General features: G+C 36.9%; 1 protein-coding gene across 4 annotated transcripts in view; it reads left to right on the plus strand.

Annotated features, from left to right (window-relative positions):
* Positions 1 to 26,700, plus strand: part of SOHLH2 (spermatogenesis and oogenesis specific basic helix-loop-helix 2) — an 86,746-nt gene that overhangs the window by 43,075 nt on the left and 16,971 nt on the right. For 3 of the 4 annotated variants that reach the window (XM_058438191.1, XM_058438192.1, XM_058438189.1), the window contains 6 exons: positions 9,845 to 10,059; positions 14,546 to 14,584; positions 18,105 to 18,166; positions 18,247 to 18,351; positions 20,091 to 20,190; positions 21,921 to 22,031. In XM_058438191.1, coding sequence (XP_058294174.1) covers positions 9,953 to 10,059; positions 14,546 to 14,584; positions 18,105 to 18,166; positions 18,247 to 18,351; positions 20,091 to 20,190; positions 21,921 to 22,031 — 524 coding nt within the window. In that variant the 5' untranslated portion in view covers positions 9,845 to 9,952. The remainder of the gene's footprint in view (positions 1 to 9,844; positions 10,060 to 14,545; positions 14,585 to 18,104; positions 18,167 to 18,246; positions 18,352 to 20,090; positions 20,191 to 21,920; positions 22,032 to 26,700) is intronic. The other variant, XM_058438190.1, reaches the window with a different exon arrangement.

The raw sequence follows: 26,700 nt of genomic DNA on the forward strand, positions 1-26,700 counted from the left end.
CAGGAGGCCGTGTTTCCTGAGCACTGTGATTCAAACAGTGCAGAGCCCAGCATGGACACATTTTCCTCTCCCCCCTGGCCCCTCCCCTGCTAGGTTGATTTGACGTTTTCTGTGTTCTTTGTGCTCAGGTTCGGTATTACTTGCAAAAACATGGTAATAACTACCACCTGCAGGGCACTATACAAACACTTCTCATAACAATCTTGCAACGTAAGTATTTTGATCCTTCAGACGAGGATCACTTAAGTGTCTTATTCAAAGCCACTGGTAAATAGTTGAAACAAGTGACAAGACTCTGGTGTGTCTGCCTCAAATGGCTTTGCTCCCTTCCCACTGCATCAAGCTGTTGAAAAAGGATAACACCCTTAGTAGAACTGGTCATACTCTATTCTTCCTATATTCCAAGGATTGAATGCCATGCTTTCTTATCGGCAGAGAAAAGGGCTATTAGAATGTAAGCCCCATGAGGGCAAGGACCTTGTCTTGTCTTGTTTGTTCACCTTGTGTTCCTATCACCCAGCCCTGTGTCTGCCCTATAGTAAGGGCTCAGTAAATATCTATGGAGAGAATAAACATCAAACATATTTAAGCAGATACATACAGTGGCAGGATATTTTAAAAGAAAAAATAAACCTTACTAATGGAAAGTTTCACAAACTATATCCCAGGACACCCTAGTTTGTATGTGTTATTTTAGTGTAATTATTAATGGCAACTCCTTTCATTCTCAAAAGTGCCTCAGTTTGGAAGATCAATTACATGGTCATACACCCTGATTGTACTAGATAGGTTATTTTTGGGCATTCGTATTTGCTTCAATTAATTAGGTTAATTAAAAAACAAAACTATAATTGCTCCTGTTGTGATCACTTGTTAATGACTGTTTCATTGTTTGGCTTTGGGTTCACAAAGAATATACTTGCATAGAAGAAATCACGCGCTATAGTGGAGATTAGCAAACACTCTGCGCTCACAGGCATCACAAAGGCTTAGAGTCCCATGCTGCTCCTAAAGTGCTGCTGGAAATGAGGAGTGTTTATAAAATGAAAAGGAAACACACTAGTAGTGCCCCAACGCTCTCTACTGTAGAAATTACATATTTCAAAGCTCATTTAAAAGTGTTGTGCTGTGTTCTTGGAATATAGAGTATTCAGGGAAGTAGGTTGGTAGCAGGCTATGAAACACCATGCTAAGGAGTTTAAATTGGTATCCTGTTTAGAGTAGGGTACTGCAGGTGAAGGAGATTGGCTCATGATGATTGAGCACACAGGTCAACCTCCCCATCTACCCCAAACTCCAGAGCAGATGTTTTCAAAATGTGATGATTCCTTCAAGTAAATATCATGGAAAAATAAGAAGGCAGGTATTCCAAATTAAAAGATCAAGGAGATATAACAACCAAATGCAATGCATAGTTCTTAATGCGATCTTGGTTTGAACAAAGCAACTTCTCTCTGAACGTTAAAAAAAAAATCCACAGAAAAATGTGACATTTAGAAAGCAGATGGGGTCCAATTGCACCTAAAACAAAAGTAGAAAATCCACAGCTTAAAAGACAAAGAGAAGAAATGCAGTGATAAAACAATTTTAGTGATAGTCCAGGCTCAGTGTTGACAGAAACAAAGATGAAAGTAGCCCAAAGGGTGCTCACCTGGTTTGAATTAGCTGGGTACAGAACTCCCGGGCCAGGTTGGCCCCCTGGATTTACCCTGTGGATTCTCCCAGCTCACTCCTACTAAAGCAGGAGCAGTGGTGCTTTTAACTTAAGGATAAAATTCAGGAACTATTCTCTAAAGAAAATGAACTATACATGAGATGAGGACTCCTGGTATGAGTAATTTCCAGACCTCTGTAACTGAAAGAGGAAAGGCAGTTCTTCCCAGGAGGAAAATAAACATACTTGGTCTTCAGAGTAGAGCCCACCTTGATTTTGACAATTAGCTGGCGCTAGCCCCTCTGCTCTCCAGCCTTTGCTTTCACTCATCCTGCTCACTCTCACCAAACCCATAGTCAGTTGTCCCATTAATGGAGGCCCCCACTGAGGAAACACCACCCCAGCTGCAGGAGATACTGCCTGTTCACATCCACTTAGTTCTTGATTCATATTTATGTTTGGAAACCAAGGATTGACAGACATTAACAGAACTAGACAAATGCACAGATTGAACAATTAAAGAGTCAGATTTTTAAGGTGCTATAGTCTGAATGTTTGTGCCCTCTACCGAATTCATATGTTGAAATCTTAACTGCTAAGGCGATGGCGTTAGCAGGTGGGGTCTTTGGGAGGTGATTAGGTCATAAAGGAGGAGCCCTCGTGAATGGGGTTAGTGCCTTATAAAAGAGGCCCAAGAAAGATCCCTTGCTTCTCCATGTGAGAACACAAATAAATTGCCATCTATGAACCAGAAATTGTGCCATCACCAGACATTTAATCTGCCAGTGCTGTGATCTTGGACTTCCCAACCTCCGAGCTGAGAAATGAATTTCTGTTGTTTATAAGCCACCCAGTTTATAGTCTTTTGTTATAGCAGCTTGAATAAACTAGGATGTAAAGGAATAGAAAAAAAAAAACTTCTAAAATTTGAATTTGTATCTGTAGAGAGAATATCACATCCTAAAAATAGGTTATGAAAAATTACCAAAAAATCTTAGAAATTAGTAATTCACATTAAATGGATTGAAATTATATAAAAAAATACTTAGAAGGACTGAAGACTAAGCTGGTGATCTGGAAAATGAGGAAATCTCTGAGAGAGAAGTCAAGGTATGTAGGATCAATTTAAGACATGCAGCATCTCATAGAAGATTTACAAGGAGGGACAAAGACAACAGAAAGAAGGAAATAAATACGAAAATTTTCAGAGCTACTGGGTGCCAAGTAGGATGAATAAGGTATATACTTAAACACAGCCTAGAAACTATCAGAATGCAGAGGAAAAAGAGGAGAAAAGCATCCAAAGGAACAAAGCAGCTTATTCTTTTCATTAGCAACTTGGATTCCAGAAGGAAAATTCAGAGACAAAGTGATTTTGACCTTATAAGTATTTGCTGGGTAAAACTTGCACTGAATTGTGAGAGCACAATGAAGATGTTTTCAGACTTGCTAGGACTCTGGTGCTGTCAGACAGTCTTTAAAGAATTTTCTGAGCCTGTACTTCAGTTCAAGAAAATGAATCCAAGAAAGAAGCAAATATGAGATACAAGAAACTGTAAGAATCAGAGAAACAAAAAATTAAGTGTAAATGTTAATAAAAATGTAAATATTTAACAATGATTGGAACTAAAATTCCAGCTAGTCATAGCTTGAGAAGTATATGGGGTGGAGGGAGACATGTTAAGGATGCTGCCTTGTTTGGAGAGAGGCTGTAGATTTAGATTAACTCTACATCTTAATTGAAAATGGCTATGTATACTTACTAATAATTAAGTATTTCTGAAATTTTGGCGGCCAAAGTGGAGTAATTTGAGTAACAAAATAAATGATAGTATTGGATTGTAACCCAAAGAATAAAATAAATATGTCGTTACTGATTTAAATAAATAATTGACTAAATAAGTAAATGAGGGAGAAGGAACATATCCTCCTTACATAAGATTTCCAAATCATAAATGTAGATGGAAGGAAATAGAAAATCACCAATGGAATGTCATAGTAATAATTGCTACAGACAAGATCCACAAATGAAGGGCAGGAACAGAGGGTATAACTTTCAGGAGAAATGGGATATTTGCAAAGCCTCAAACCATCTCCACTAACATTTATTAATTACTGTGATGGTTTTAATGTACATCCACAATTGTTTGATATTCCTCCCTCCAAGAGGTGGTACTTTAGTCCCTTTTCATTGAGTGTGGCCAGACTTAGTGACTGCCTTCTGCAAACAAGAATGTGGAAAGGATAAACAAGTGACTTAACAGTGGAGAAACCTTGCAGACACCATCTTAACCAAGCGACCAAGGTGAACCTCCCTGGAAATCTCTCATTGATATATGACACCGTAAGAAGGAGGCGCTCGTGTCCATGGTATTCTACCCAAAATCTATAGTCCCAGTCTAATTATGAGAAAATGTCAGACAAATCCAAGTAGTGGGACATTCTACAAAATACCTGACCAGCACTCCTCAAAAGCCAGTAAAAACTGAGAAACCGTTGCATATTAGAAGAAACTAGGAGACACGAGGACTAAGTACAACCTATTATCCAGATGGGATCCTGGGACAGAAAAAGGCTATCAGTGGAAAAATTGGTGAAATTCGAATAAAGTCTGTAGTTTAGCTAATAGTACTATGCTAATATTAATTTCTTAGGGTTTTCTTTCTCATGGTTAAAAAGCCCCTCACAATTTCTTAGTTTTGATAAACATACTATGATTGTAAGATGTTAATATTTGGGGAAGCTGAGTCAGGTGTTTATGAGAACTCACCATACCCTCTCTGCAACTCTTCTGTAAGTCAAATTAATTCCAAATAAAAAGACAATTAAGCACTTAAGTTACAAAAATTAGGGATTTCATTCCCAAAGCATTATAGGAGCAACAGGATGGAAAAATGAAAATTTGATCAGCCTAACAGTAGCTATGGGGAAAAAAAAATTACAGTAAATAGGAAGCCTGAAATAATAAATGAAAGGGAATAAGGTCATTTCACATTAAATTGTAAATGTTCACAATTAATTGATATTAGCTAATTCATTACATTAATGAAGTTAATGTACACTAGTTAATGTCAGTAATGTAATTACTTAAATTCATACATTAAAAACTGAAAGATTGTAAAAACCGTAAATTCAATTAAAACCTGTTTACAAAAGTCACAGAAAAGATGATAACAGTTTAAAATAAGGGGGTATGAAGAACGAAGCTGTATATCAGAAAAATAAAATTTAAGGTGAAAAGCATTAAAGGGCAAGGAGGTATTTTTATATAGTAGTATTTGCTATATGGAATCATCTATATATATATACACTAATAATATACTATATAAACATAGATCACATATATTGTTAAATATTATAGTTATATATTTATAAAATATCATGAACCTTTATGTACTTAACCCATAATTATAAATATAACCTATGATTATAGAAATTGATGGATTGACAAAACCATAATTAAGGAGACTTTGATACTCTTCTTTCATAAACTGAAAGATCAAGTAGACCTAATATAAGCAAAGAATTAACAATTTTGTTCTGAAAGATATATAGAACTTTATGCACAACAGAAAATAGGCATTGTTTTCAAGTACCCATGGAGGATTAACAAAAACTATCTGTTAGGCTATGAATAAAATGTCAACAAATTTTAAAAAGTAGACTTCATGCAGGACACATTCATTGTTGACAGTGCACTGAAATAAGAAATTAGCAACTAACAAATAGCCAAAAAAATAAAAAACCAAACATACTATCGCCTTGAAAATTAAAAACACCTTTATATAGGTATTTAATAAAAGTCTTAGATTAAAATGGAACTATCAACTGAAATTATAAACTAATTAGCAATGAATGAACATGAACTCACTATATATAAAAATTTGTGGGGTACAACAAAATGCCACTAGGAGGAAAATTTAGATCCTCTACTTTGCTGCCCAGTAGAACTTACCACAGTGATGAAAATGTGTAATTATGCCATCTGATAGTCCACACTTACCACATGAGGATGTTGAGAATGTGAAATATGGCTAGTGCAACTGAACTGAATTACAAACTTTAATTAATTTTAATTAACATAGGTTTAAATAGCCACATGTGGCTACTGTATTGGACCACACAGTTCTATATGCTCAATAAAGCATTACCAGAAAAAGAAAAAATTAAACATTTATAGTTAAGAAGCAAAATGAACTCAACACCAGTAATAGGTATTATATGTATATTTTAAAATTAAAACATTAAACAATATAAAAACTCCATATGAAATGGATTTGTAAAATGTATATGAACAAAATTCATTTAAGAGAAGGTGGGAAACTTCAATTTACCATTAATCAATAAGGAACTATAAAATGAAATGTAAGATCCGGCTCTATAAATGTCTTCAGAACCAGATTTTCTAGACATGTTTTACCTAAATTTAAGATGCAGATAATTTGTGTTTTATAAACTATTCAAGACCATAGAACAATATTTTATTCTTCAAGGCTGGCATAACCCTGATACCTAAACAAGATAAGGCAATACAATAAAACAAAATTATATCAAGATTCACTTATGAACATAGATGCAAAAATCTAAAGGTGAAGGAATTGAATTCATTACACATTATGAATAGGTTTATCCCAGCAATACCGTGATAGCTTGACATTAGGAAATCTATTAATATAATTCACTGCCTAGCAGATCAAAAAAAAAAAAATCATGTTATACTGAAAAAGCATTTAATAAATATCAACACCCTTTTCTGATGTAAAATTCTTAGCTTCCAAATAGAAACTTTTTTAACCGATAAAGGATATTGATCAGAAATCTTCAGTAAGTATCATATTTAGTAGTAAAATCATCTGAAATATTCCCACTAAAGTCAGGAACAAGACAGGAGCACCTACTATCACTCCTGTTATTCACCCTTGTTTTGGATGTTCTAGCCAATGCTTTAAAGTCAAAAGGCGTAAAGTTCTGGAAACAGAGAAAAAAGTGTAATTTTTTGAAGGCGGTAGGATTGCCTACCTAGGAAATTGAGAAGAATCAATGGAAATGTATTGGAACTGAACAGAGAGTACTATAAAGTGCATTACTTGAAGCAAGTTTCTTATACAGAAATCAATAGCACTTCTATATGTCAGCTGTAATCAATCAGAAAATGTAGTGAGTAAGAAGAGATCCCCTTCACAGTGACCTCCAATGTTGAAATATCTGGGAATACGTAGGATATATCTGGGAATACATACTAGGACACATGCAAAATCAATATGAAAGTCCATAAAACTGAAGAACATAATAGAAGACCCAAATTCTCTAAGATGCATACTTCCTAAATACAGAGATTTAATATAGCAACAATATTTTCTAATTAACTGTTAAAATAGTTAAAAATAGTTAACAGTTAAAAAATTAACTGTTAAAATAGAGGCCACCATAATTAAAACTTTAACAAGGTTCCTTGGCAAACTGATGCCAATTTCTGTTGGAAGAGAAATTGTTGGAAAATATATAATAACTGAATTGAAAAATAACAAGGAGGGAAACATGTTCTATCAAATATCAAAACACTATGAAGAGCTAGTAATTAAGCAGTGTGGTATTAACCAGGAATAGGCAAATAGATCAGTGGATCAGAATGAAGTCCAGAAACACACACACACACACACACTCCCCCACACACCCCTACACACCCCTACCTGGCATTGTGAAAACTTTGCTCATGAAAACACTGAGAGAAGGTTAGTCCGTTCAGTAATCCTGTTGGGTCAATTAGTTCTGTATTTAAAAAGAAAACTGAAAGCAGATACCTACCTCATATTAATCACCAAATAAACTCCAGCTGGGATAAAAAGCTAAATGCAAAAATAAACCCTTAAAAGTATTAGAATACTCTACCAAAGCATATTTTAACATAAACGGAGATGGCTTTGAAAGCAAGATAAAATTCACCAAAGCCATAAAGGAAACAGTAGATTTGTTACTAAATTGTTAAGTATTTAGTGACAAGAGACCTTATAATCAGAATTAAAGGGCTGGGCATGGTGGCTCACACCTGTAATCCCAGCACTCTGGGAGGCCAAGGTGGGTGGATCACCTGAGGTCAGGAGTTCGAGACTAGCCTGGCCAACACGGTGAAACCTCATCTCTACTAAAAATACAAAAATTAGCCAGGCGTGGTGGTGGGCACCTGTAATCCCAGCTACTCAGGAGGCTGAAGCAGGAGAATCTCTTGAACTCAGGAGGCAGAGGTTACAGTGAGCCGAGATCGCGCCACTGCACTCCAGCCTGGACGACAGAGTGAGACTCCTCTAAAAAAAAAAACAAAAACAAAAAAACAAACAAAAAAGAATTAAAGGCAGAGTGACAGACTGGAAAAAAAGTAGTTGACTAATATCCAGACTGTATAAACTCCCACAAAGCAGTAAGAAAAATACAAACCACAAATAGGAAGGTGAGCAAAGGGAGTAAATGGGCATGCATAATAAATATGTGATAATAAAATGCAAATTGCCACTAAAATGAAAAGATACTCCATTCATTCAAAAAATGCCAATAAAAAGGATAAGATTTTTTGCTCACAATACAAAGATTTTTTAAAGGTTAAGAATAATCAGTCTTATTAAGAGATTGGGGAAATGAGTACTCATATATACTGCTTGTGGGGATATAAATTTTTGTATCCTTTGGAGTATGCAAAACAAGCAAAAGTTTACTTTCTGATTTTCTAGTTTCAATTCTGGGATATATGCTTATTTGCACAAAGACGTATTTATAAATGTATTCATCATGGCACCGTAATAACATCAAAACCCAACACTGGAGAATGTCTTAATCAATTATCATCATCGAAAATAAGGAAGACTGGATCAAGGTGACAGATGAGCACATTCACCCCGATCCCAACAAATAATAGAAAACATATTTTTATGAGAATAAATCTATAACTGCCTGGAAAATGAGAATGTTCCCAGTGAATCAGAATTTTTGAGGAATTGTTGAACTATATTGTTAAATGAAAAAAGCAACTCACTTCAAAAAATACTAACAGCCCATTTATGAAAAGCTATGTATGTGTGTATTGTACTTACATGTTTGACACAAAAATTGTCTGGAAAGATAGACACCAAACTCTTGACAGCAGTTCCTTCCAGAGAAGGGATTGAATTAGGATATGAGAGATGGTAAAGGAAGATTGACTTTTTTTAAAAAGAAGGAAGAAAATCAGGTGAGCAGGTAGAAGTGCCAAAGCTTTGCTTACTTTACTCTTGCCTAGTTTCTTGCACCTCACCTGTTCTTTCTTGCAACCCTCAGGAAACCAGGCTGAAAAGAGAAGGAAGCCCCACGGGGCCACTTACACCAGCATCCTGCCCTGTGGAGTTGCTTCTTTGCCAAGCTACCTTTCTCTTTGTACAAGTATTTCCAGCCCCTTCACTCACTCTTTTAGCTTCAACTCTAATCACCTCCCAAATCTGTTTTCTCATACAGATGTCTATGGCCTGGCATTTCCAATTGTCTTCTATTTCCATTAATTTAAGCATCCCCATTCTTTGGCATTTTCAGTGGGTTGAGTTCATTAGCTGTAGAGAATAAAACATACAGAAGTAAAACATGAAGTTGGGAATGCTCTTTTTCCTAATTGAATATACTTGAAAATATCTCCAAATGCAAATAGCCTTTTTGGTTCCTAATATTGAGGTTTGAATAGCACATATATTCCATTGAAAGGACTTTATTTCAGTGTTTCTTATGATTTAGGGATTTAAATCTTTCTCTGTTCCCTGGAATGTGTGTTTCAGCAAAATAAATCACGTGGGAGAGCCACGACTTTGATCCTTTCAGCAATAAACAGATTTTCCAGTAGGAAAGACTTTTGGGAAACTTGAGTCATAAGAACTCTATCATTTAATAGGTTGAGAGAGAAATTTGCAGAAGAACTGAAGTAGAGTGGCATTGGTAGGCAAAATGTTTAAAAACAGGATGACCTTCAGATCTAATCACTACTCTAGGTACTGAAGATGTGAAATTAATAGTTCCTGTCCTTGAGCTGCTTATAGTTGACCATCTAGCCAGTCAGACTAGATATGGAGTCAATTGTTGTGTTATTTGTGAGCTTTATTTATCTTATCCTCTCATACATGACATTTTCCCTATGCCTAGGTAATAATTATGTGACGCCTCTGCTTCCTTCTCTTTCAGGCAAAAATAGACATCTTATTAGTTGGAGATGTCACTGTGGGCTACCTGGCTGATACTATACAGAAACTATTTGCAAACATAGCAGAAGTCACCATCACCATCAGTGACATGAAGGAGGCAGCAGCGCTTTTGGATGATTGCACATTCAACATGGTTTTCTTGAAGATGCCTTCTTCACTAAGTGCCGAGGAACTGGAAGCCATCAAGTTAATTAGGTAAACTTCAAAAGCCTTGATGCTGTATCTTTAGAATCATTTTTTTAAAAACCCATTTTTTTAAAACTCCTAAAAAGATGATATATTTCTATTTTACTTTTCAAATTAAGGGGCCAGGGAGTGGCTCATGCCTGTAATCCTGGCACTTTGAGAGGCCGATATGGGATGATTGCTTTAACCCGGGAGTTCAAGACCTGCCTGGGCAACATAGTGAGACCTCTGTCTCTACAAAAAATTTTTAAAAATTAGCCGGGCATGGTGGTGTGCACCTATAGTTCCATTTACTCAGAGGACTGAGGTGGGAGGATTGTTCAGGAGTTTAAGGCTGCAATGAACTATGATCATGTCACTGCACTCTAACCTGGACAACATAGTGAGATGCTATTTCTAAAAAAAAAAAAAATGAGGGATATTTTCATGGAGAGAGTCTATGTACATGTTGTTTTTATTTCCAGTTTGTGGTATTTAATTATAAGGAACTATTTTAACTTGAAAATAGGTACGGATTAGAATGTAAGAATCAATTTGTCATAGAAATTTAGTATGCAATGCTTACATTATTCCCACACATACTCCTTTTTAATAACTGTATCATTAAAATGGTGCATCTTTCCAGAGTTCATTAATTGTAGTGGCAGATGCTAAAGGAAGTGAGCACTCTTAGCTCTCTGTCCTGTTAGCTGGGGACTGAGGTGTCTCCTGGAGCCTTGGGGCCTTCTGGATTCACTGGGTCCAGAAACCACCACCTCCAGTGTTCTTGTTTCATCTTGCAATTCCACATAAGTTCTGCTTCTTTTCTTTTCTTTTTTTTTTTTTTTTTGAGACAGAGTCTCACTCTGTTGCCCAGGCTGGAGTGCAGTGGCGCCATCTTGGCTCACTGCAACCTCCGCCTCCCGGGTTCAAGTGATTCTCCTGCCTCAGCCTCCTGAGTAACTGAGATGACAGGCACCTGCCACTATGCCTGGCTAATTTTTGTATTTTTAGTAGATATGGGGTTTTACCATATTGGTCAGGCTGGTCTCAAACTCCTAACCTCGTGATCCGCCCACCTAGGCCTCCCAAAGTTCTGAGATTACAGGGGTGAGCCACCACACCTAGCCAAGTTCTGCTTCTTTTTAACCCACTCCAGCTCTAGAAAATTGTAGTCCAGTGGTGGGAGAGTTAGATTCTTCCCTGCCACTTAGGATGTATTTAGATAGGGTTAGATCAGAACAAATTTGTTCTCCTTCCATGAAATACTTAATAGATAAAGTGGAATTGTCAATTATATTGGAACATATGAGAGCTTGTCAGCATTACAAGACAGGCCTCTTTTTTGGCTAAAAAATTCAGAGACAATATTTTGATCCCTGAATAAACGGGCAAGCAAATTATGTTAAGGGAAAAGAAAGGTTGAAATGAGAAGCCCAAGCCATCAAGTTACTTATTAAACAGAGAGACAGACAGACAGATACTACTCTTGGGGTTTCTTAGAACAACTGGTCTGCATTTCTTTTGGCTTTCTACAAGGTATATGAACTCTAGACACACCAGGCAAACTATCTACCTCAAAGTGAATTCCACTTCTAAAACCTGTTGTAAACTATCCTACTTCTGATAATATGCTTATTTTATTACAAACCTTAAAGAAAGAGAGTTCCCTTGGCTGGGGACTCATCATAATACCTCATTTATATCATATCTTAAAATTTTTTACAGCAGCTATATGAGGCAGGTGGAGCAGGGTTTTATTGTCCTTACTTGACAGATGAGAAAACTGAGGCTGAAGTGACTTGCCTAAGACCACATGGCTGATTTTTACAAAACTCAGACTAGTTTCACAAAACGAGATTAGAACTCTGCTCTTCCCTTCATTTTCTTTCTAGAAGTCTGTAATTAATTGACTTTTGTATTGAAACCACCTCTTTTTCACCTGTGAGTTTCAGTATGTGCCAAGCTGGGTGTACATCAAACATAGATATGGTTTTGACAGAGCCCCAGACAATTCAATATGGCTGGTCTCTCTCTTCATTCCAAGATGAGGACCCTAGCTATGCCTCTCTGAATGAAGTAAAGCTTTGCATTTGCTCACTATCAGAGCTGCCTTTTGAACAAGATAAGAATGAAGTTCTGTTTAAGAACCAGCTTTATGTTTAGCTGCAGATATTAAAACCTAGAAGGTTAGAGGAGAGAATTTCTTGTCTGATACTCACCTCAGCAGCTTTTATTGCCCTGAGTAACATAGCTTAAGATTTCTTAGCAGAGAAAAGAAAGTAGATGAAGGTACTAAGTGTATAGCTATGCAAATGGTAGTTCTGTTATTTTGCCTTAAAAGAAATCATTTGTTTGAAAGAAGACAAATAATTTGTGGAGTACACCTGGACTTGTATTCATTGTTTGTCTCCTGTTGCACTGTTCCCAACACCCAGTGAAGGTGTTGACTACCAGCAGGTGTTATCTGCCTTGCTGTAGCTCCAGTGAATGCCTGTATGGATGAGTGGGAGAAGTGCCGTCCTAGGCAGGCAATGCCTCCTCACTTTTTTGCTCCTCTCTGCAAAGGGACAGAGTTGTTTGGTTGTATGTGTGTGTGTGTGTGTAAGTGTGTGTAAGCTTTGCTTTCATGGTGCTATCCTCAGAGGCTGTGAATGTCTCTGAAGTTCACTTTCCTGCCCTCAGAATTGTTATGAGTTTATGATTTGTTTAAACCCCTGTAGAGGATGTTTCCAGTTTTCAACCTATAGTTTTTCTTATGGTAATGAGTCCTGTACACGTACTGCCCCATTTGTAAGGAGTTTAAACCTTCGTCTATCCTAAAGCACTACATCTTTTGAGTTTGGGCTAATATTTAACGACTAAACCAAAATGAAAAGCCTGTCTCTACTTTTCTTCTGCTGTATTTTACATTTTTCTCTTTAGATCTTTCTTGTTGTCTGGTAATATCTCAAAAGCTATGTAGGTCTAGGAAGATATACAACTACATACCTTACTCTTGTTTCTCTGGGTGTTTTATGTCTCCTGTCAATGAATGAGGAATTGATGATAAAAGGAAAGTGGCCATATATATATGTTCAGTATTAGAGCACATGCTCACAAATCTATATATCTGTAAGACATATGGATTTTTATTGAAAATAGGAATGAAGCTTCGCCTCTTAGCTATAATATTAGATTTATTTTAGGATAAAATGAAAGCAGCTTCCTTAAAAGATTCTTAATCTTACAAAACTATGTTTTAAGCTTGGTGCTAATCATTCATTGACTTTAATCATTCATAAAATATCAGTACTTTACAGACTGTCTCAAGAATTATGGCACATCTCACTTACAGGTTAACGTTCCTGATAGTACTGCCTAATTTGTTTTCATCTTAAGAATGTATTGAAAGAGTGTATTTTTATTGAGCAGATGAACTCAGACACTACCTAGTGGTAACATATTTTTAGATAATCTTAGGATTCATATGCTTAGCTCCAGAATTCCAGGGACATTTCACTCTTGGCTTAGATAAGTTCTCAAAATTCAGCCATACTCAAAGGGCAGATACTTGCTAATTCAGACACATCTTGATACTTATCTTCCAAAGACAGGTACATAAAGTTTAAATATGTTTTAAACTCGTCAGTATATGGGGAGTTGTGGTTTTCTTCTCCATGAAATGGTTCTTCAGTAAAAATTCTGTGATTCTCATGAGCTCAGAGCAGTTTAGCAACAGAAAACGAATGCAGGATGTGGCCCCATCTGCTCTGTCAACAAATCAAGTTTGAATCTGATTTCATTTCTTCCCCGTGTAGCTTTGTCTGACCAGCTAACTGATCACTAAGAAAACCCAATCTTGTGAGCCACAGAGATCTAACAAGTTGTCCTTTTATGTCTCCAAGACATCCTTGACTTGACAGTGTAACACATTAAATCTTACTAGGTAGTTTGCATGACCTACTCCTCTGAATATTCGACAATAAACACAGTAACAGCAAAACATCTAAGTAGCTTTACTAAAACCTTTTTCCTATGAATTGGTGGAGGAAGTGAGTAGGAACTGAGGACAACTCTAGGTCTTTATAACTTCTAGCACCATGTCACATGGTGAATGTTGCAGCAGGAACTCTGTGGGAGAGCCGAGTGGGAACAGGGCACACCACTCTTCACTATTAGCCAGAATTAACTATCAGAGCCTAATTAAGTAATTAACAAAGAACATTATTTGTTACAAGTCCCATGTAGGTCATACCAGGTTAGTTTGGCTGCATTTAGCCCACGGACAGAATAATGGGTAACCGTACTCAAGAAAACCACAACCCAAAGATGATACTGGCTTTTGTCCCTGGAAATCCTTATGGCTCTAACAGAAGTAAAAGTAGAAAGTTCCGCAGGCTTCACAGGGACTTGTAACACCTCTTTGGCCCTCTTAGATGATAGATTTCAGAGGCCAGGGCTTTCCTGAGACCCGTTGATCAGCAGAGTGTACAACTCGGCTCAAAACACTTATATATGATCTTTGTTTTTTCAGCTACCAGAGACAGATCCAGGGATGGAGGCAAGACAGTGGGTAGGTACTGCTGCAGGTTGAGCTGATGCTGGGTGCAGTTCTAGAGGGCACTGCAGGCAGGCATAGGAATGGAACCGAGAATATCAGTATCCAATTTCGAAAGTGAGGTGTAACCTCAGGAAACATCATGACATTTAAACAGCATAATCGTGAAACATGAGGGAAAATGAACTGTCCCCAGATAAATTGCAAAACATAAGAGACATTAATTGAGAAGGTCTGCAGAGCCTATAATTTGATTCTGGTATATAGAAGAGGAAGTAGTATCAGTTGATGTGGATAAAAGTGATTTGTATTTTGGTTTGTCTTTGCATTGCTTAGTTTTGTTTCAAGGAATATTCATTCACACAAAAAAGAGAACATTTGCTGGTTGATCCTAGAAACAGAAACTCTTTTAGCTTATTGATTTGTAGAGAATGTGAATGAGTAGCTGAGCTTAAGACCAGAGTGTTGGATTCTGGGAACTCTTATCGATTGCAGGAGTCCCTGTACAGCAGGGGGAGTGTGCGTTTGGTAATTGATTCTGTGCTAATAATAAAAGTCCAAGAATCCCAGTTTTGTCTGATGTAAAGCTTGAAATTTGAAAGTCATCAGGGCATATAAATCTATATATCCATATCTTACATATTTTTTGTGTCAGCAAAATCAACTTTCAAATTTTTGAAAAATCAAGTTTTCAAAAATGGACATAGGAAGATTTCTAAAATCAAACAACCTGTTTTTAAAAAATCATTTAACTGTATTTAGGATAATTTACTTTTTTGAATCCACTATGCAGTATTTTTTATTTCAACATTTAAACTACCCAATAATTTTCTTTCAGTGGTCCCATCTGCTCAGTCCATTATTCCCTTTCACCTCTCTTTCCTCATTCTGTTGTCCATACCTCCATTATAATCCACACTTTCTCATCACTTAAAAATATATATACAAGGCTAGGCACAGTGGCTCTTGCCTGTAATCTCAGCACTTTGGGAGGCTGAAGCCAGAAGATTGCCTGAGGCCAGGAGTTTGAGACCAGCCTGGACAACATAGTGAGAACCCATCTCTACTAAAAATACAAAAAAATAGCCGAGTGTAATGGCACACACCTGTAGTCCCAGCTACCTGGGAGGCTGAGGTACAGGATTGCTTGAGCTTGGGAGAGTAAGGCTGCAGTAAGCCTTGACCACGCCACTGCACTCCCGCCTGAGTGACAAAGCAAGACCCTGTCTCAAAAAAAAAAAAAAAAAAATCAATCAATCTGTCTATCTATCTATCTATCTATCTATCTATCTATTTTTCTGTCTGTCTTTCTAAAACGTATATATTTATTTTCATATATATATGAAATGCTGACATCCTGGCAGGCATCAATTCCGATCCTCCTGTTCCCTCTGTGTCACCACGCCACCTACACCAGTGTAGGAAGTGCCTTTCTTACCTCCACATTTGGTTGGCCAGGCAAACTCTATCCTCCCTCCTGCATATGCCTATTTTGATGATAATATTTCTGCCTGAGTTTCTCATTTCCTCATAGAAACCATGTTTTCTTTCCTTTCTTCTCTCTTAGCCTAAACTCCCCAGAATTCATAGCACAGAATCAAGTCTGAATGGACCTCAATGTGGTGTCACATTTTCTTAGTAATCCTGATAGTCTGAAGTAATTAATTTAGTAAATACTCTGAAATATTTAACTTTACCAAAGGTTCACAGGTATGCCCGCTTTCCTTACCATCAGCTCTTGCCTGGATCACTGCCCTAGGGTCTCTCCAGTCCACCCGTGTCACCCCTGTCAGTGCATCCCATCATAGGCAGAGTGGTCTTTCTAAAATGCAAATGTAATTGTGTTGGTTGCTCCTGAGCTTCATAGCTTTCCGTTGCCCATTTTTCTTCAATACCAAACCTTTCCTGTGGCCTAACAGGCCTTCTGTGAGCAGAGCCCAGCCCTCCCTCACTCTTTGGTCTCCACTTAATGCTTTTCTTCCTCAGATGCCCTGTGCCAGAGCTCTCCTGGACATCTTGCACCTTCTCAAACGCACCTGTTCTCGACCACCCCAGGGCTCCTGCATATGCTGTGCCTTTTGTCCAGAATGTTCTGTGCTGCACATCTGCTTTCTGCCCTCCCCCTCTCCCCAGCCTTTTCTGTGTCTAGCCAGCACCAAGGGTTGTCCGCCTGGAAGCCTTCCCCAAGGCTGCTGAGGCAGGTTGGTGCCCAGGTGTGGACTCCTCTTGGCCCCTTTGGTTTTCCTTCCTGGCATTGGACACATTTTCAGCCATACAATTATCTATAGTGATTTGTTTAATGTCTTTCTGCCCCAAGACCGCCAGCTGTGTGAGAGCAGGAACCTTGTCTGTCTGTTTACCATGATATCCCCCAGAGCCTAGCACAGAGTTGGCACATAAGAGGTTCTCAATATATATGACTCAGATATATACATTATATTAATATATAATGTAATTTGAAATATAGAATGTGTTCTTACTTCCAAATGCATATGTAAGATAAACTAACAATGTTATACAGTGGGGGTGCTCCCAGTTCTCATTTTAATGAATAAATAATAACCATATATAACCACATGCTAATAAATGATGTTTTAAAATATTTGAGAATAGTTTACTTTTCTTAGATAGTTTTAAACTGTTTTCTTTAAAGTCTCTTTCACAGTCATATTCTCCCTGAAAATCATTTCATTTTGGCTAATGCCAAGGCTCAGTATCCATCCAGTCATCGAATTCCAGACTTACTGTGCTGAGTTTAGTGAATTATAATGCCACGTTAAGAAAAAAGTTTTATTTGAAAAATTTCAAGAAATAAAAGGGGAGAGAGTATAATAATACACCCATAATGTAGCCTCAGCAGTTACCCACATCTGGCTCATCATGTTTCTCCCTACCTTCCCACCCCTGCCCACCAGTGGATTATTTTAAGACAAATCTAAAATACTGTTTTATTTCATCCATAAATACTTTAATTGGTACCTCTCTAAGGTGAGGACTCAGAGAATAACCACAAAACCCATATTATACCTGAAAATTAGTAATCACTTCTTAGTATTGTCAAATATCCCATTAGCATTCAAATTTCCCTGCTTATCTTATGATTTTTTTAAACTGTGAGTTTATACAAATCAGGATTCAACTTTCCTTTTTCTTGTCTTGTTCTTTAATTATATATATATTTAAAAGGAGTCATTTGTCTTACAGAATTCCCCCCATTCTAGATTCTTTTTATTTCATTCCCATGATGTTCTTTAAAATGTTTCTTTCTTTCCACAAATTTCTTGTAAACTGATGATCTGATCAAAAATTTGGATAAGGTTTAGGCTTTTTTTTTGTTTTTAAGAAAAAGTGATTCATCTCTTTCCTCACTGATTTGAGATGCTACTTTTACTAAATTTCCATATTAATGATATTATTTTAAATTCTAAAGAAATGAAGAAAATCACTGTAGTTAGTTCCTAATAGCTAAACTCCTGAATCTCAATTTTTTGAATAATGATTTTGCTTCATTTTAACATTTTCTTTCCTCTCTCAGATTTGGCAAAAAGAAAAATACCCATTCACTGTTTGTTTTTATAATCCCTGAAAATTTTAAAGGTATGTACCTGCTAAATATAGTATTTGTTTTTTCTCTAAATAGAAACTATAAGGTCAATATTTAATATAAAGATTCTTAGGTTGTATTTCAGGGCATGGAGCTGATATTGCTTTAACTGAACCACTGACAATGGAAAAAATGAGTAATGTGGTAAAATACTGGAAAACATGTCCCTCAAACACTGGTGAGTAAAAAATTTACAAAGGTTTGAAAATTTGAATTAAAATCTTTGAAAACTATGCTCATATTTTCTGACAAAAACAAGCATAAATAAAATAAAGGGAGAAATACATATTCTTTACCTGGAAAGAAAAAAAGCTGCGTCTTCAGAGGTTTAGAATGTGTTGCCCAAGGGCAAATACAGTGCTGCGGTAGGCACAGGGTTTTGGGTGGGGGGTTGGTAGCAGCATTGTTACTATTTTTTTTTCTTTTTTGGTAGCCTAGCTACCATAATTTCTTACTCATTAAAATGGAATTAACTGTGCTGTGGCATTGTGTGATTATCTAAAAGCCAGGGGCACTAACCTACAATTGTATTGTACTTTCTACTTTGCAAAACACTTGCATATAAATTATTTTACTTCTTAAAGTTAATAGGGTGGTTGCCCTTTCTGTTTTAGATTTTAGATGCAGAGGATTAATGTCAATGCTTCAATTAGACCTCACATTTCTAAACTCTTTGCCTATTATATTATGCATATCACCAGTATCTAAACACTTAAACTAATTAAATTAGCTTTCATTTGACTTGTGAAAGGACAGACTCCGATTATGGAAATTAAATTCTACTGGAATCATTACTGGTCAGTGACTATTTTTGGTCTTTCTAGGCCTGGGATACTAAATAAGAAATCTTTTAAAATGAAGATGATGTTAAATTGGGACCATTGTTGGTCAAGGGGTACAAGGTTTTGGTTATATAAGATGAACAAATTCTGGGGGTCTAATATACCACAGTGGATTATAGTTAACAATACTGTATTGTTTACTTGAAATTTGCTAAGAGGGTAGATCTTACATGTTCTCATCACCAGAAAAGTTAACGCTGTGATGTGATGGATATGTCAATTAACTTGATTGTGGTGATTATTTCACAATATATACGTATATTATCAACTCAAGTTGCACACCTTAAATATGTACAATTTCGAATTGTCAATTATACTTTAATATAACTGGGAAAATTAAGATGATTTTTTCTTAAAATGGCCCTGAAAGATACTTTCTGGGTTATCCTGATAATGATTATATGAGATTTACTGGAACAGTCCTTTTTTAATGTTCTTTTTAAATATTCAGATGAGTGAGTCTATTTATGACATTCCAGTGGCTCCCAGCCCTTGTGCTTCTTCCTGGAAATGGCTAACTTTGGTGACTGACGGCTTTTGCAACCTCTTCTTATTTGGTTCTCAGTGAAATAGAGCAGCTGCTCGTCACCTGCCCACGCCCTTCTGTTGGTCATGACCATGTCTGCTTCCAGTTGTCTCGTCTTTGCTCTGAGGATGAGCAGCTGCAAAAAAGAAAAAATTTTTTTCAGATGCTATATTTTGACAGTGCAGCTGCTTACTGAAGACTCATGCTTTTTTTTTTTTTTTGTCTCCTGACATTTACCTATAAATAGGAACTTGATAAATAAACTCAGTTGAATGTGTTTTAAGCACACCTGTTGCTAAGTGACTAGACTCTGGCTTAAAGGTATCCCGGGGTAAATAATATAGAGTATTTTAGTTTTTGCTTTCTAACCTAGGTGGTTTTATATTTCACAGAAATCTATAAGTTGCTTTCAGTTTTAAAAATACTGCTTTGTAAAATCTATTGAGTAAAAGATGACAACTGCATTAAGGTTTGGGGCTTGTGTGTTTGATTAGCATCATCTCCTTAAGTGACTTTAGAAATAAATAGTCCCCCTCTCAAAACTTTCAGTTAAGATTGAAAATGCTACTGGGCCTGAAGAACCTGGATTGCCCTTGCAGAGGTCTTACAGCGAACACCTGGGATATTTTCCTACTGATCTATTTGCCTGGTTAGTTTTTTGTTCTTTTTCATAATAGCAATATTTTTAGAGAACTTATTGATTGTGGCTATTTTGTGGAAGAGGGGTGCAGCATTTGCTGTACTTAAGAATCCTGAGCTGGCACCATGGGTACACATTACAGAAGTATTCAACTTAATATAAGGAAATACTTCATAAACAATTAGACTTGATCACAGAGGAACAGGTCAAATTGTAAGGTAGTGAGTTCCCCATCATTGGGGAATATGATCAGTATTAGAGTCTCTGTTATCACTAAGCAAAGTTAAATAGCAGCAGTGGTATTTAAACTTAATAAAAGCAGTGAAATTCCTCAAACAAAAATTTTACGTGGAACCCCAATATTTAAACAGACAAGAACAGCCACAACTGTTATACACCTACTACTCAGCTTCTTGCCATTGTCTTTCTTGAACTCATGAACCTATCCCCCCAGTTATTGAAAATCTCCCTTTAAAAAGGATTTAGTGTCTTTTACATACCTCATGTAGCTTTTGGAATCTTCTTGTTTGGTATACAAGGCAAGTTTTAGTGTGTGTCTCTGTGTCTCTTTGTGTTTCTCTGTCTCTCTCTCTCATAGATATTAGAAGTAGTATTCAAACCTGGATTGGATAGGCAGTTGAACTGGGGATTAGACCCTTCCAATGCTAGTAGGCTTATAAAATTCAATTTTTGTGAATTTCTTCCCTTCACTTTAAGCTGATTTCCAAGGAGGTTTTAAGTAGAGCCTAGGGATACAAAGAATGGACATAACTGCCGAGGGCATGTGTACTGATGATGGTGAAAATTTTAAGTTAGTCACTTCCAGAATTTGTAGAATGTGGCCATCTACTGTTTTGAACAAGAAAGGGACTTGGCAGTCAGTAAGTGTGATTAAACCAAAGCTGACTTTGGTAATGCAGAGATATCAACAGCTTTCTCTGTCTTATTTAACATTTTAATCTTTAAGAGGCTTGCCATATTAACCCTTATCTAGGATATGGGGTTGGGAAAGGTTTTGGAAGGTCTTAATTTTCTTATATTACTTGCAACTGCTTTTCTTTTTAAAAAAGTTTTTATGACTACATAGTATGCATGTGCTTTTTGATCTCTACTCATCTCGAATCCTTCTGTCTTCCCTCAGTATCTTACCACCGTAAATAAAATTTTCAAATCGAGTTATATCTCTTAGGATAGAGGAAATAGGATTAGTTTGCAAGTTTCTTAGATTAATATATTTCTAAACCAGAATGCCTGAAGAAGTTCTGCAAAAATAGTAGAACCAAAAAATGTCCATTAAATGACAAATTTTAAAATGGAGGGAACCTGCGCTTTGCTGGTCAGGTTGGCCTAGGGTGTATCTTGTCCTTCTAATCCTCTATGCTTTTTTCCTGTAATGTACCTTTCCTTCTGAAGGGTGCATAAAGTCATATAATATGGTGTAGTCATAATTGATGAGGTCAGAATGTTTTAATCCTGCTTGTATCTATTGTTAACAATTTATTTTAGAATTTTGATCAGTCATTGAATTTAGGATGATTTTGATAATATATTCTTTTGAAATTTTGAAATAAACATTCTGCACCAAATGTCTAAGATACGGTGTTTTGACACTTATTGCCCCTTTGTAAGAAGCAAGAGAGTTAGAGAAGCATCCATGTTTAGTGTATTGGTGCGTATTATTTAATTTTGCCCGACAATTTTCCCCTTTAATATATGGTATGGTTTTTTCTTGTTTCTAGCCCTGAATCTTTAAGGAATGGCAATGGGCTTGAATTAAATGCTTCGTTGTCAGAGTTCGAGAAAAACAAAAAGATTTCTCTTCTTCATTCAAGCAAGGAAAAACTAAGAAGGTGAATTTTAATATAGCACTTTTTAAGCATTATTCTTTTGTAGGGAGAAATTACTTTAATTTTTATAATTTTTTGTAATATTATTAAAAGTATAAGTGAAACTAGTAAATTTAGCAAACAAATAGATGCCACTCACTCATTCAGCCGTGTAGTCATTCAATAAACATTTCTGAGTCTGCAGTGCATGCCAAAGAAGGATTGGAGAACTGAGATAAAAAATAAGTCCCTGCCTTCAAAGGTGTTCTGAGTCTAGTGCTCAGACAGATTTTTAAATAGGCTACTAAGTAGAAAATTATGCTTTTTAATACATGTCATGATGAGAACACAAAATAAGGACACTAGGAAAGTTTTCTAAGACAGAATAAGGGGACAGCAAAAGTTTTCTTGAGATGGCAATAGCTAAATTGAGCTTTTCACACGTTGCAATTCATTTGATTTGGAAATCAGGGAAGGGTATTTTATATGGAGGGAATAATAGGTACAGAGGTTGGCAGTCTTAGAGAGTACAGTGAATTTGTGGAACTGCGTGTATGTCCATATGGTTGGCCATCAGGTCACAAGGGGGAAGAGGCAAAAGATGAGAGGTAGTAAGTAGGGGCTGGGTATTTCATACTATGAAATTCAAATTGTAACCTGGTCTGTTGGGCAGTTGCTAAAGGATTTTAGCAAAGGAGTGATATGAGATTTATACCTTAGAATGAACACTCTAATAGGATGTAACACAGTGAATTGCATCTGGAGGCCAGAAGGAGTCTATAATAAGAAATGATAATTTCCTGAGCTATGGTGTTAGCAATGAGATAGAGAGGAATAAGCCAATTCTAGATGTATTAACTAGGAAGAATCAGCATGAGCATGGCTAAGGATAAGTGAGGTGTAACTCCCAAGTGGATGGTGACACCATCCGCTGACGAAGAAGGACAGTAGAATGGCAGTGTGAGGTAAATGTATTTTTATTTTTACTCTTGTTGAGCTTGAATACTTCTAGGTTTGAATACCTCTTGGAGTACAGAGTTGGCCCTTTGATTCTAGAGAAAGGTCTAGGCTTAGAAATACAGGCTCAGAGGAATGAGGACACAGCATTTCTTTGAAGCAATGGACATAGGAATGGATATAGGATGATTGTGGGAAGCACGTAGAGAAGGGACTAGTGGAGAAAAGAACCTTAAAAAGATTCTCAGTATTTAAGGTACAGGCAGCAGAGAAGGAATCCATGGGGAACACAAGGAGTTACTAAGGAGATAGGAAGAATACCAAGAGGCAGTGGTATTGAGCAGACCAGGGGAGAGGAATTTCCTAAAGGAACAGGTGCTCAGGAGTATCAATGTGATACAGAGAGATCAAGTAAGGTTAAGAGCTGGTAATTGACTATTTGTATTGAGCCAGACCTAGATGTCATTGATCTTGGCAAAAATCATTTCATTGGTATGGTTAGACAAGAAGCACCATTGCAGAAAGAAAGATGGGAACACAGATGAAATGAAGGTGGGAAGTATTTACAAAGGGACCGAGGGTAAAGTATGAGATTTTGATAAGAGGCCAGACTTTAATATGCTTATGTTACAAAAGAAGCAGCTGAGAGAGAGAAAGAAGTTTTGAAGATCCTCATGTTCTAGTCATCTGTGGTTGCATAAAAATTAAAACAAGATTTACTGGCTTGAAACAACCACCATTTTATTGTGACTATGTTTTTATGAGTTAGCAGTTCGAGCAGGGCTCAGCCAAGCAATTCTTCTGCCTACATGACATTAACTGAGTTACTCATAGTTTTCAGCTGGTGGATGGTCCAGTCAGGAGGGTCCAAGACATCACGTATCTGGAGCTTTTGCCAGCATGGGTTGGAAGGCTGAGCTCAGCGGGGGCTGTCAACTGAAGCCTTTCCAGTAGAGTAGTTTTAGGGTCGTTGGACTTCTTTCATGGTGGCTCAGGGCTCCTAGAGAGAGTGTTTCAAGAGACAGGAAGGGGACGCTGCCAGTCTCTTCAGGCCTGGGCCCAGGCCACTTCTACTATAGGCTAGTGGTCAGAGCCATCACAGGGTCCACCCAGATCCAAGGGGAGGGACATAGACCCCACCTGTCAGTGGGAGGAAGGTCAAATAATTTTAATCCCCCGCAGCTGATGAGGGGGTGTTGGTGATGGAATGAGCATCCCTGAGGAGGCAGAAGGCAAGGGAATACAGAACCAGGTGGAAGAATGTCTCTTCCATGGAAAATGGAGAGGAGGAGTTTAGGCTCAGTGTGAATTCATATGAGTTTTTCGATGGGGCCCGATCAGGGAGGAAGTTGAGCAAGTTCTTTGCTGAATGGTCCCCCTCCATCTGCTGAAGATTAGTGGGAAGATGATGGGGTTTGGGCTTGATGGGATGGGGTGGTAGATAGGCTACTCTGGCTCTTAAAGAGCTTCATTCCCATGACTGCTGCCTTGCCAGGTCAAGACTTAGGGCCCGCTGGCCAGTGCTGTCCCATAGATCTCACTCATCTGAAGCAAAATGAGAAAAATACAGTGCACTGAGTATTTTTTACAGCTACATATTATACAATTGATATCCTAAGATTGTATTCTCCATACTTTTTTTGATGTTAAAATGTTGATACTAGCAAATGATAATAATGAAATGATACGAGGAAACATTTATTCCTTGTTTTTTCATTATTTTTCATGTCCAGATCTAATGTTGGGAATCCTTTATTGGTCCCCCAAAGTTATGTGTTAGTTTTCTTTTTAAAATTTTAATGGTTGATGAAAATTAAAATCTAGTAGACTGAAAAGATGCTTTGGGGTTGTTCACATCTGTGGCATTATTTGAAGGACTAGAAATCTTTGTTTCTCAAAAAGAAGAGCTGTGACAAGGACCTCCCCCTTTCTCTTTAGAGATTTGCCTGGGAGCTCCCACGAGGTAAACACCATCCCTGATTAGTTTTTGCCTTTCCCTCTTAACTCTTCTGACTATGCCTGTGAATCTGAAATTGTTGCTTCTAGTCTGTTTCCTTTCTTCCTCCTCCTCTTTCCCTCACCTGCTTTACATATGGTTTTGGGTTTTTGTTTGTTTTTAAGCAGTAGGGCAACATGATGTTTGCTAATGTTAAGGAAATGATGGTTCTGGCCGGTATTTTTGCACTTAGGAAATTTTTTTCTCTGATACTCGCATTCTTCTTATTAGAACATATTAATCAAAATTAGCTAATTCTTATATTCTTGGTGAAATCCCATTCATTATATATTTATAAATACATAAACATGTTTTTATCTTGTAAAGTGTGTATTCTCCAAATGATGTCATCACATTTTTGTGTACCCATGAGTCTGACATGATGGTGGTTTAATAATTTTGGGTGTGTCTATTCACTTGAGAAGAAAGGAAATGTTGAGCTTTGCCACAGTGTCCCACAAATGAAGACTTTTCCAGGACTAGACAAGTCTTAAAGATTCAAGAAAGGTAGAATAGGCAGTTCTTGGAGGGTTCCAAGTTGTATCTGGCCCAGACACCTTTCCCTGTAAGTCCTTGTTTGCTTGAGACACATTTGTACAGAGGAGAGCCCCAAGTAGACATCTGTGCCTTGTTTCAGATCTTAGAGGGAAAATGTTAAGTCTTTTACCATCACATATGATGTAAGCTGTAGCCTTTTGTGCATGCTTTTTTATCAGCTTAAAAAAATGTTCCCTTCTAGTCCTAGTTTAGGATTTTATCATGAATGGATGTAAAATTTTGTCAGTCTTTTTTCTCTATCTAGTAAGATGATTATTTCTCCTCGTGTTTGTTAACGTGGTGATTATGACTGATTTTTTTTAAATGCAAAACTTCACTTTGTCTTAAGGTATAGATAATTTTTGTTTATTGCTGGATTAGATTTGCTAATATTTTGTTAACAATTTTTGCATCTGTGTTTATGAAAGATATTGGTTTGTAGTTTTCTTACAATGTTTTTATCTCATACTGGTCATATAAAATGAAATGGAAAGTCTTCTGTTTGCTGAAACAATTTGTATAGAAATGATATGTTTGATAGGATTCAACAGTGAAGTCATCTAGGCTTGGAATTTTCTTCATGGGAAAGTTTTAATTACATATTCAATTTCTGTAATTATTATAGGACTAAATTCCCTATTTTTTCCTTTTGGCTGTTTTTTTCTGTGTCAGTTTGGTTAATTTATGTCTTTCAAGAAATTTGTCCATTTAATCCTAAGTGTCACATTTATTTAACAACATGATCTTATTATCGTTTTAACATCTACAGGTCTGTGATGATGGCTTTTTTCATTCCCGGTATTGATAAATTGTGTTTTCTGTCTTGTTTCTTGATCAGTCTAGCAAAAAAAGGTTTGTCACTTTTATCAATTTTATTGATTTTTTTTTCAGTGAAGCAGATTTTGATTCATTGATTTTCTATATTAGCTCATTGTTTCATTTCACTGATTTCTGCTCTTTGTCTTTCTATACTTTGTGGGTGTGTTTGTTTGTTTGTTTTGAGACTGAGTCTTGCTCTGTCACCCAGGCTGGAGTGCAGTGGTATAATCTTGGCTCGCTGCGACTTCTGCCTCCTGGGTTCAAGCAATTCTCCTGCCTCAGCCTCCCAAGCAGCTGGAATTACAGGCGTCTGCCACCACATCTGGCTAATTTTTGTATTTTTAGTAGAGATGGGGTTTCACCATGTTGGCCAGGCTGGTCTCA

This window comes from Hylobates moloch, unplaced genomic scaffold (assembly GCF_009828535.3).
Source record: "Hylobates moloch isolate HMO894 unplaced genomic scaffold, HMol_V3 SCAFFOLD_4, whole genome shotgun sequence".
Lineage (NCBI taxonomy): Eukaryota > Metazoa > Chordata > Mammalia > Primates > Hylobatidae > Hylobates > Hylobates moloch.